General features: G+C 36.2%; 1 protein-coding gene across 3 annotated transcripts in view; it reads right to left on the bottom strand.

Annotated features, from left to right (window-relative positions):
• The window catches only part of Srpk2 (SRSF protein kinase 2), a 204,506-nt gene that overhangs the window by 36,279 nt on the left and 155,261 nt on the right, over positions 1 to 12,966 (bottom strand). For all 3 annotated transcript variants that reach the window (XM_047561613.1, XM_047561612.1, XM_047561611.1), the window contains exons 6-8: positions 12,787 to 12,874; positions 12,503 to 12,590; positions 8,410 to 8,516 (exon numbers count right to left, since the gene is read on the bottom strand). In XM_047561613.1, the coding sequence (XP_047417569.1) occupies positions 8,410 to 8,516; positions 12,503 to 12,590; positions 12,787 to 12,874 (283 nt within the window). The remainder of the gene's footprint in view (positions 1 to 8,409; positions 8,517 to 12,502; positions 12,591 to 12,786; positions 12,875 to 12,966) is intronic.

Genomic DNA, 12,966 nt, shown 5'->3' on the forward strand with positions numbered 1-12,966 from the left:
AAGGGAGGAGGCCAGAAGCTCCTCAGTTTCTTATTTAAGAACTAACTAGCTACAGGCTCAGAGAAAGTCCCTTCCTGTCTCTAAACCTCAAATTCACCTGTAAAATCAGGAACACAGACAAGATGATTAGATTTCTTTCTGAACACCAGCCATTCCAGATAGCATCTACTGTTTTTAACATGCTCCTCTCCAACATGACTTGCTTGAAACAAGTCCTGTAATCTTGCAGATAAAAGGAGGAACAAGTGTGGAGCCTAGTCTAGAAGGCTATCTCCCTGGCCCATCACTGTCCAGAGAGTGAAGTTTCCCCTCAAATTGTAATTGTGAAGAGTAAATAATGAGAGCAACTTTCCAAACTATGTTCTGATTTTGTTAACAATGTGGAACTTTCTTCCTTCCACACCTGAACACAGGACATCGGGCAATAAGACTGCCTGGTTCCCATCCTGTTGGTAACAAGCTAATGAATGAAGTTCCAAGGGAGTTTCAAAGGCAGCCAGATGGGTTGGCAGAGGAGAGGAGGCTGGCCCCAAGCAGGAGTCCTTAATTTAGATATTAATTACTTGTGGGTGTACGGGAAAACACCAGAGGGTTTTCCACAAGCCCAGAAAATTTCATACTAGCAAAGCTCTTCCTCAATAAAACAGACATAAGGCAAATCCTACAAACTGGTTGTGAAAACCATTATGTTAACATGAATGAAGTAGTATGGGAAATACATGATATAATAAAAGAGGACAAGAATGAGACACGTGCTCAGACAGTAAAATTCTGTGGATATTGTCTTTAGCCATGCTGCTTCTGCCTCCTCTAACTTGTGAGAATGAATGAGAAAATTCAGCAGCTGTACTGCTGAAAGAAGAAAGAAGGTGCAGCTGCTGTACCCAGCACTCAGCCCGCAGGGAGCCCAAAGGAGACTTATTTCTACTCAAAGGGAGCCACTAACCACACTGTGAGCTGAGGACCCAGGATTCTGCGAATTGCAAGTTTACGCAGAATCACAAGAACTACACCACACCAAACAAATGCAATATTGAAATGTCTGTTAATTAATTAATTTTTTTTTTTTTTTTTGTGACAGAGTCTTGCTAAATTGCTTAGGGCCTCCCTAAGTTGCTGAGGCTGGCTTTGAATTTACAATCCTCCTGCCTCAGCCCAAGTTGCTGGTATTACAGATGAGCACTACTGGGCCCAGCTTGGAAATGTCTGTTAATTTAAAATTAAAGTTTCTCATCTAAAACTGAACAATACTAGTTCAACCACAATGAATTCACTGATACCTAGGACAACTGAAATCATTAACATGGTAGATGAATGAAAAGTATATTTTTAAAAAATTAGTGATAAAAAAGGAAACAATCTGCCAGGATCTGCCAACCCAGAGAGTGGATTTGAGAAAACACTGGTTTTAACATTTTCATTAGCTAATATATTATAATCTACCTATTTCATAAAAACTAATGGCTGTACTTTTAAAAAATTAGATTTCCAGTGCTACTACTTTTCCATTTTCCACCATATTTTTTATTAGTACATTATAAATTGTACATCAAGGGGGGATTCATTGTTACATGTGTATACGCACACAAGGTAATAGTATAATGTGGCTAGTATTATTCCCCACAATTTCTCTTTTCCCTCTACTTCTCACTCCCCCAGAATCCTTTCCTCTATTCTACTGATCTTTTTTCCATCTTCATGATTTTTCCCCTACCATTCCCTCTCCTTTTTCCTCTCTAGATTTCCCATGAGAGAAAGCATACTACCCTTGACCTTTAGTTTGACTTTTTCACATGACATAATTTTCTCCATTTGCACTCATTTTACTGAAAATGACATGATTTCAAATAAAACTCCATTGTGTATATATAGCACATTTTCTTCATCCATTCATTCACTGATGTACACTTAGGTTGGCTGCATAGTTTAGTATTGTGCTATGTGGTACTATTAACATGGCTATGCATGCAACAGTATGGTATGATGATTTTAATTCTTTAGGATAAATACCAAGGAGTGGTACAAATGGGTCTTATGCTGGTTCCATGCCTAATATTTTGAGGGACCTCCACACTGATTTCCTTAATGGCTGTACTAACTGGCAATCCCACCAACAATGTGAAAGTATTCCTTTTTCTCCACATTCTCTCAGGCATTTATTATTATTTTAATTCTTGATAGCTGCCACTCTAACTGGAGTGAGATAAAATTTCAATGTAATTTTGATCTTCACTTCCCTAATTGCTAAAGATGTTGAACATTTCTTCATATATTTGTTGACCATCTGTATTTCCTCTTTTGAAAAGTGTCTCCTTAGTTCATCTGCCCATTTATTAACTGGGTTATTTCTTCTGTTGGTGTTTTTTGAGTTCTTCATATATTCTGGATATTAATCCTCTGTCAGAAGAGTAGCTAGCAAAGATTTTCTCCCATTCTGCAGATCCTCTCTTCACATTCTTGTTTTCTTGGCTGTGCAGAAGCTTTTTAATTTGATGCATCCTATTAATTCTTGGGGTTATTTCCTGGGCCTTAGGGATCCTATTCGGAAAGCTGTTACCTGTGCCTGTATGTTGGAGTATTGATACCAGCTTTACTATAAGACACAAGATGATCATTTACCCCAGACATGGAAGTATACCTTTCGCAGATATGCTATAATTTATAATAACCAAATCTTTCTATGTAGGATGTTTCACACTATCCAACAGTTTAATGCATGGATCCTAGAGTTACACCATCTAGATTCAAGTCCCCGATCACCAGAGTAACTATGGAATGCTGGGGAAAATTTTGTCCTCTCTGTGCAGTATCTTCTGTGGAACAGAGACAATAAATAACACTGCTGTCCTCAATGGTATACAGTTAGCATAATACAAATAAAGCACATAAAGCAACAATGCCTGACAGAACATGAAAGCTGAGCATATGATCACAATAACAGATTACTAATAATTTAAAAGTTCAGGGCTGTAAGCTATAACTGAGTTGTTTCAGCATTACAATAAAGTCACCAAAATCAGAGTCTTGCCCTTAGCAAGCCTCCTTTAACTGATGGCAAGTAGTCACCTTCTTAAAAGATTTCTATAAAGAGCAGTGTGGTTAAAATATAAAGCTCTGAAAAGTAAAAGTCCAACTTCATCTGAAGTATAAGAAAAGTAAAAGTAAAAGTCCAACTTTATCTTATGTATAAGAAAGTGAAAACCACTTTTAAATGGTACCAAAGGATTTTAAAGAAATCATCACCTGAGGTACATCTTTTAATGTACAGAAGTCATGCCAAACAAGTTCCTTTCTATTCAGCTTAGAAAGCGGGGAAAACGTAGGGATAGGGATAGGAAACATGGTAGAATGAATCCAACGTAACTTTCCTATGTTCATATGTGAACACACCACCAGTGTAACTGCATCGTGTACAACCACAAGAATGAGAAGTTACACTCCTCATGTATAACTAAAAAGAGCAAATTTTTAAAATTTCAAAGGGGGGGGAGGGGAGATAGACATAAAATAGACCTTAATAACTTGATTTAACATGAAAGATAGGAGGCAAATAAATAGCCACAATTCCATCATGCTTGAGGCCACAGAAGCATCCATGGAGAAGGATGGGGGTGGGGATGCACAGACTGTCCCCAACATCCATACCAACAGTCATCAGGATGGCACTTTTTTTTGCACCAGCACAGGAAAACCATGACTAAAGAAGGACAGCTAATACCTGATCAAAAGATTGACTATAGTATACAGGAACTCCAAAAAGAGCAGTTGAATCAATTTTGTCATTACCTTTGGGGAAAAAAATGATAACATATATCTATGAGCCCTTTAAATCATAGAAAAGTCAGTCATTTTAGAAAACAAGGGGTAACATACATTTCTTCCATCATTTAGGAAAAACAACCTACCACAATACTTCTGAATACTCTAATATATGAAAAACAGTAACAAGAGATGTGTGACTCATAATACACGATCCTTCACTTCAAGGTGACCACAGGAGTTGGGGAGACATGATGACCAGTTTGTACTGCTCACTATGATGGATGCTTCATAAACAGTCTCTTATTCTTAATCTTCACATTAAAGCTACAACTTGTTCATTATTATCCAAAGTTTAAAATTGATGAACTAGACTCACAGAGGATAAATAGCTTGATCAGGGTCACAAAATAGAATATCAAAGTAGAATTTGAAATCAAATCTTGTTCCTAAAGCACATACACCTTGCACTTTACCTTATCCCTATGATTCTTAGAGAGGGAATTTAGTTCCCCAGTGAACATTTGACAAAATTTAGAGGTATCTAGGGTACAGAGGCAAGGGATGCTGCTATATAACCTGCAATGTACAGGACAGGCCTCCCCAACAAAAAATTATACAGTCCAAAAAGTCAACAGTGCCAGGATTGAGAAGACCTGGCCTGAAAGCCTGGAAGACCTGGAAATCAAGTAAACGACTCAGTGTGGGCTGTAGGTGTCCCAGGGAGGGAAGAAATAGCACTGTCACCTGGGGTGGTGAGAGATCTTTGTCACAGAGGATTTTGATTAAACCTTAAAACATGTGGAAAGAAAACAAAAAGGATGGCACTTTTAGCAACCTAGAACAAAAGAAACAAAGATACAGAGATAAAAAAACAGCAAGATGTATTAATGGGTCAAGATGATCATCATTAAGTACTTTCAGGAAACTAACTCTAAAATGAAACAAGTAAAAACTTACGAATAAAAATTGTGTTAGGACATCTCTGAAGGAGGGAAACTGGGTACCTGAAAGATATAAATTACTGTTTGTGAGGGGAAATATGAGATGACACCAGATGATAGAGAACCTTAAACAGGTTCTCTGGAAGAAGTGGTTTAACTTCTATTGAACACAGGCCCAGGAAAATTCCAAATATGTAATATACTGCTTGGCAAAAAATGGTGAACACTTGAGCTCTGGCGCCAGACTTTAGTGGTTTCCATTTCTCCTACATAGTACTTTTTAAATCAACTAGGGGTAAATTACTTAGTATTTCTATGCCTCAGTTTCCTCTTCCATAAAGTCAGGAAAATAACACATTTTATAGCACTACTGTGAGGATTTAGTGAATTAAACCACATCAAGTACTCACAACTATGCCTAGTACATACTAAGTGTGAATAAATATTTGCTCATATGAACAGTAGTGTCTCTACATCTTCACAATAATCTAAGGAGGAAGGTACCATTATTACTGAATTACTCCCACTTTATTCATGAAATTGTGGCTAGAAGCATTATGGACAAAGTTCTTTAGCTCAAGTGGGATATAGCTAACTCCAAATCCAAGTTTTTAATCACTATATATTTCTTCATAAGTCTGAGCAAACTTTAGGCAATGGAAACCACTAAAGGTTTGTAAGTGGGGAATAGGCACTAATAAAGCAAGTCTTGTTTTTCAGAAGGTACTGGCAATGGAAAGGAAAACAAACTAGATTAAGATGGGCTGGATGCAGGGAAAGCAGAGAGAGGCCTATGAAAGGTACTGGCAGGAGGTGATAAGTCTTCACTGATGATGATGGCACTGAAAATACAAGGAACTTCAAGAGTACAAGGCATGAGCACAGGAGAGTTCAATGGCCATATTCCTGGTGATGTAATACAAGTGACAGAGCAACAAGAGTGACTGAAAGGTGGTCAGATATACCTGGCTACTAAGGCAAAGAAAGGTTAAGAGTGAAAGAATATTAAGAAATTGCCCTAACCTGTCTTTTTCTGAGAAATTAAATAACTGTGAGGTCAATCATAAAGGATCTTCCCACTACTACCAGAAGTGAGAAGTACTGAAAACACAAATTGAATCGATAATGAAAGGAAACACAGGTATACAGAGTATTAACTAAGAGATGTAACAATTTATTACACTGAAAATTATAAGTTTAAAAAATCCAGATTTCACAATATTCTTCTTAAATAAAGGTGGGGTCATACACACCCCAAAACAAAATTAATTCCATTAATATGACTTATAGAACAAAGTGAAGGCTACGTGGCAAAATCAAAATTTTTCTGAACCAATGACAAACACTATAAGAGTTCTTTCTCAGTTGTCACAAAGACAAGGTCATGTGAATTCTGTGAGGATAATGCAGTCATCAAATCACCTATTTATACAATTATACACAGAAGTTCCAGAAACAGAACTTCATCCTTCAATTCATAGACTGCTTCACTTGATAAGAATGGCCAGATTTTGCCTTCCCATTCTGGAATATAAAATGAACACCAATGGTTCATCTGCAGCTACCCCTTCTTACACTGCCAAGCCTAAGCAGTATTAGACATCTCTGAAAGTATAGAGTTCTGGAAAATGATGGTGCCTGTGTGAAATGCATACAGGAAGCTATTTCTGAAATTATTATTTGTTAGAATATGCAAATTCTTTAATATTTAATTATTTAATCAGAGATAATTACAAGAGTCTTCCCAGGTGTTAACAATGTGAATTTTTAAAAAGAGTTTTAGAGGTGCCACTAAAAGTTACAAATGCCTGAGTGTCATTTAGGGATAGAATGACTCCAGGTAACATTAATTTCACCATCACCACATAGCCTCTTCCACATTAAAGAAAAATTATTCATTCATTTGAGATATTAGCATATGTTAGATGAATGAAATGCTACTACCTGGAATCTAAAAGGGAATAGATATATTATTTAATAAAATTCACAGCATTTATAAAGGCATGCATATACCCCTAAACATAATATTATGTACAAGTATCTCAATCCAACTGAGATGAGTCAATGAAAAAGCATTCCCTCTCCAACCCTTCCTTCTCAAATAACATCGGTAATGTTGGAAGACAACCTGCCAATCTTCAGCACAAAAGGTAAAAGATAAGTGAAGAAATTTATACACAGGCAGGGTAAACAAAATTATTTGCAAACAATTCATAAGCAAAACCTAAGATGTTTATACCACACAAATTTAGCTTCAAAATTTTTATAAAATAGGCTTAGAGGGGCTAGGATTGTGGTTTTAGTGGAAGAGTGCTTGCCTGGCAAGTGTGAGGCCCTGGGTTCAATCCTCAGCATAAATAAAGTCCATTGATAACTTTTAAAATGTTTTTAAAAAACAGGCTTACTCATGTGCCTGTATGCAAACTTATACTATCTAGGAAGGTTCTTTTCTAGGTACCTAACTCTTGAATTCACGAAACTTCTTGAATGCTTGTGATTCTTTTCTCCTACTTAGGAATTCTGGACTGAGGCATGTATTTTATGTCTAGAACCCTTGGGTAGGCCTGGTCCAAGCTCTGGGCCTGGTGATAGGGGAGGGATTCCTAGCCACATAGCCTTCTTCTCAAGCAAACCAAACAATCTCCTTGATATATTACTCTGTAGGATCATTCATGGTAATTTTCCACTACACTGTAACAGGTAATCCAGGATAAATCGCATCTGCAATGTTCCTGATTTAGAAGGTATAAGCAACGAATAGAATGCAGACCTATGTATTCTATGCAGAAAAGTGAATCTGGTAAACATGGCTAGTTAGGACATCTTCTGATCATTACAGACTTTTATTCTATATATATGTGATAGAGCATCACTGTTAAGTCAGTCCTTAGGTCAGGATTTTCTTTCAGCAAGGCAACTGAACAAATGACAAATCTAATGCAGTATTCCCTATATAACGTAAACCCACGTATCAGTATCTCAATCCAACTGAAATAAGTGAAGCCTTTCTCTCTCCAGGTCCTTGTTTCATAACCTACATATTCTATCCCCTAACTTTTTGAACTCCTCTTAAACTGAGGTATAATTAACAATAAAAATTGAATACATTTGCTGAGTAATAATATTTTGATATGTGTATATACTGTATCATAAATAATTATAAATGAGTTAATAAACCTTTATTCTCATACTTACCTTTGTGTGTGGAGAAAATACTTAAGATCAATTCTTTTGTAAATTTCAAGTATAAATATTGCTAATTACAGTCACCATTGTAAATTCGATCCCCTGAATTTACTCCCCTTATTACTGTGAGTCTGAAAACTATACAAGTTATTTTTGACTTTTCACTCCATCCAAGGATAGTTAGAAATAGTAACTGAATGCAATAAATTATTTGTTCTGAATTATTTTGTAAGGGTCTAAATGGAATATTTTGTAGTAAGTATACTGGATACAATAATTTGTGATTATACCATATCACTTACATCAAAAAGGACTGATATAACCAAAGAAATGTATGCCTTACATTTATATATTGTTCTTTCTTTACAACACAGCATGGACTATTATTAAATAAACATAAATCTGATTTAACAGGTGTTTTCAAAATGTTTTCCATTCATTCACTCATTCAAAACAAAAATTCATGGTGAAAAGCTAGCCAACTAGGCATTAGGGATGGAGGTACTCTCGGAAGCCTCACCTGTCGAATGATACTCTTCACACAACGTACTGGGAGGCCTTGATAGTTGGACTTGATGATCCACTTGAGGAGGTGGTGGCCAAGCACTTCAAAGACCATGCAGACATCTAGGACATGGTTAAGGATCATCTGTGGATGCACTTCCTAGAATGTGGCAGTTAGTGAAAAGCAGAAGCAGCAGCATTCTGTCACTTATAAAACATTTATTTCTTCATAAAACACCACAGTAATAGTATCTGTAATACCAAAAGTGACAGTATTTATTATATGCCATACATTATACAATGTGTACTTTATACCACCTTAGGAAATATATAATTGCCCCCACTGTGGGAATGAGGAGAGTGTGACTTCAGAGTCCAATGGTGGCTAAAGCAGACTCCAGCCCACACTGCACGGCACTCTCCTGTCCCCCAAAGCTTCTCTCAGCACATACAGAGGAAGAGGCAAACAGTCCAGACTGAAACCTCACAGGAACTGATGTGAGCAGAACTGCAGCATCCTAAGAATCCTAACTGCCTGCCTAAACCTCTGATGAACAGCCCACAAATAATACATTATCGAATAGAAATTTCACAAAACATGGGGTACAGTGACACATGACTGTACTCCCAGTACTTGGGAGGCTGAGTCAGCCTCAGTAACTCAGTGAGGTCCAAAGGAACTCAGCGAGACCCTGTTTCTAAATAAAATATAAAAAAGGGTCTGGAGATGTGGTTCAGCGCCCCTGGGTTTAATCCCCAGTCAGAAGTAAGGAATGAATCAATGAATGAATTAACTAATTTATTAGTTTACCAAACACAGTGAGAAGAGCTATTAATCTTTTCCTTCAAAAATATCTTTCACTGCATAACTAGATCCATTTTAATACTATAGGCAGCTGTTAAGAATATATGATTCTAATTTAAGACAGAGTATTAGGGCCACTCTGTAACAATGAAACTCAGAAATCTGAAACCCTTCAAAACTTTTTATTAAAGTCACTTAACAGAGATAGGACTTACATATAAAAAGTTGTGTATCTTTAATATATACTTCTTAATGTGAGTAGGGACCAGTATATACCTATGAAAACATCACCACTAAGGCCATAAAGGTATATACAAAGGAACTGAAATCAGGATCCTATGTCTATTGCAGTACCACTCAAAACAGCCAAGACAAGGAACAGCTTACATGTCCACTGATGGACAACTGGATAAAGAATATGGGGGCACATACATACAATGGAATATTATTCAACCACCCCAAGATTTTTGAAAATCAAAAATTCTACTAACCACTGACCATCCAGAACCATCATCCACAAATTTCATCATGTAATACCTTTATGCCATTCATATGGGAAGATTTTAAATGGCCTTAAAACCCTTTGAGAATATTTTGATCATCCCTGGAGGCTACAGTACACTTTATGATCACAAAGATAAGTTGATTTAATATTTTTACACAATATCTGGATCTACCACAATATCATAATAGCTATTAATTATTTCTAGTGAAAAGAAGAAACACATTTTAATTCTGTTGAGGAACTTATGCACTACAGATGTATGCAAAGATGATCTAAAGCCAGACATTTCTTACTAGTTCCCAGTCTTATTACAAACTAAGGACTAAAGTTAGTAGCAGACATATGACCCAAGTCTTCTCAAAGCATTGGTAAATCTGTACCATAATGATTTCTTAGCATTTTATTTAACACTAAACATAGCCAATACCATGTATACTTTTTAAAAGAAAAATCTGTTTACCTACAAATCAGGTGGTTTCTCCAAAGAAACCATCTCCCTGTTTGTGGTCTGAGGAATTGCCTTGTGGTTCTGACACAAAATAAGCTGCTATCATGCACTTAAACAAACAGACTCAAGCAGGGACAGTGAAGTTCAGCACTACTTACCTATCCACCTACTAGAAAAAAAATGAGCTCAGTAATTTAGGAGAAATGGTCTTAAGGCAAAGACTGAGTTAACATCAGCAGACCTTTGTATTTCCCAGTATCTGAGTCCAATTTCTATAATAAATATGAAGTATATAGAGTGACAGAGTACTTCTCTAAAGGATCATAACTGAGTAGATGCGGACAGCAATGTCATTCTAGGGTTTAAGCAGGGAGATGACCTAGTGCCTGGAGCTTGAGAATGTCAAGTATCAAGATACTGGATCTGTTCAAATACCACGTACGCAAGAGAGCAAAAGTTCTGAAGTGAGCCAGAGACCTTAGCTCTTGATATAGCCTATAGGACTCATTAGTTGCACTCTTCCTGAACCTTAGGAAATGAAAGCATCACTTACCCCAATTACAAAAAGGGCATCTCGGAGGATCCAACATGAAAATAAGGACAAAGTATTATGGAAACAACACAAATTACCTCTTCCTTCCATTGCACTCTCAGCTTTGAACTATATGTTTTAGGAAACTTTGCTCTCTATCATTTGCTCCCTAGGGCTGCCCATTCCCAACTTACTTGGCAGAGGGAGAGGAGGATAAACCGACCACTCCTTTCCACAGCCCCAAATCACTTACTCCCAGGTCCCTCAAAACCAACAGGTACCTACACAACTGATGTTCTCACGATAGAAAGGGAAGCCATGATATGGCTTGGTTCTGTCTTCTGAATGGACACATTTATTTTCTAACAGGGTCTAGAATTAAAATGAAGGCCATACTTTCTAAAAAGCAACAGGAACATCTAATCATAAGTTAAACAAGAAACTATTTCATCTTTCAAGAACATTTACTTCTACCAGGATAATTTCTTTTCAAGAAAGCAGATATTTTTTGTAGTATTCCAATTAAAAATAAAAAGAGAAAAACTATAACTTGAACACTTTAGTCTTAAATTACACAGCTAAATTAAGTGGATGAAGACTTAAGAGAAAGATAACTTAGAAAATAACCTTGTTTCTTGAAGTGTGATTTTAACAAGTCTTTAAAAAGTCATTTTTGCACGGGGTGTGGTGGCACACACCTACAAACCCAGCAACTCAGGAGACTGAGGCAGAAGGAAGTTTGAGATAAGCTGCAGCAACTTAGCAAGGCCTTCAGCAATTTAAGGAAATTCTGCCTCAAAATAAAAAATAAAAAGGATTGGGGATATGGTTCATTGGTTAGGCACCCCTGGATTCAACCCCAGGTACAAAAAAAAAAAGTCATTTTTGCAATACCAAGAAATTCTAAATGAATTTTGTTCATTGTGTTTTATGGTCACATTAAAAAAAAAAAAAAAAAAAAAAAAACTCCACAAATTTTTTTTTTTTTTTTTTAACATGCACACTGAAATTTATAGAGGTAAAAGGACATGACTTCTAGGATTTGTTTTAAAATAATTCGGCAAGAGAGAAAAGTTAGATGAAGAAATTAAGGTCAGATCTTGACAATCATTGAATCTGGATAATGGATTTTCAGAAATTCACTGTACTACAGTCTCTGCTTTTATGTATGTTTCAAACTCTTCATAATAAAAGTTTTAATAGAAAAACACTGGCAATCTCTTCCATTTACCTACTACTAAGATTATCACTTTCCTTTTACCAAGGTTTTATAGAGCAGACAAATTGGAAGGAAACAAAATAAAACCAAGGGCTCGGGATGTAGCTCAGTGCTAGAGTGCTTGCCTACTAAGCAGGTAGCGCTGAGTTCAATCCCCAGAACTGGAAAAATAAATGCACACACACCAAAAATCAAAAATATCAAACTTTCCATGTTCACCAGCAGAAAGATTATACTCTGCAGGAACAATTAATTGGACCCTGTACACTGATTTTAAAAGGTTTAAAGCACAAAGAAGTGCTGGCACACACTTCCACCTATCACTGCAAAAATAAACTAATTTTATTCAAAAACCAGGTCAAGTTGTTCTTTTTTTTTTTTTTAATTCCCACTTTCTAAGATGCTACTATACCAAAACCACTAACAGAACAGTCTAGGTGTACTACTTATTAGACTTCACAATAATCTTAAGAGGACTTAAGTGGAGGGATGCAGCAGAAACAACGTCTACAAAAAACATAAAATAACACCTTTTTTTTTTTTTTTTAAGTAAAAATAAAAAAGTAAATTATACTTCAGTCATCGGACAGCAAAGGATACGTATCCCATTCATGCCTGAGATCTTGAAGTCATCAATGAGCTGGACCACCATGTCTTTGTTTGGGTCACTAGGATCACTTTCTCGAACCTATGCAAAGAAAAATGGACACAAAAACAGAGGAGTTTGAAGGCCAACCAACAAAGTGGTATTTTTCAAATAAAAGATTTGGCATTGGAACTCACAAAAAACAGATTCTACTTCAATTGAGTATCACCAAGAAGAACCCCTTAGTAAAATTTGTCACTTGTTTTTCTTATATTATTCACGTTTTTGCAGTACTTACACATTTTAGCAATTTTATTTCATCCAAGGCTGTCTCTGTATAATGCTGGGCACTTTTTACAACTTTCATTGCAACAAATCTTTTCCCCCTTTAAAAAAGAAAGAAAAGAAAAAAAAAAAAAAAAAGCATAGTAATTTATATTATCAGCATAAAAAGTGATTATTACAATGAGATCTATCC

The sequence above is a fragment of the Sciurus carolinensis genome, chromosome 8, assembly GCF_902686445.1.
Source record: "Sciurus carolinensis chromosome 8, mSciCar1.2, whole genome shotgun sequence".
Taxonomy (NCBI): Eukaryota; Metazoa; Chordata; class Mammalia; order Rodentia; family Sciuridae; genus Sciurus; species Sciurus carolinensis.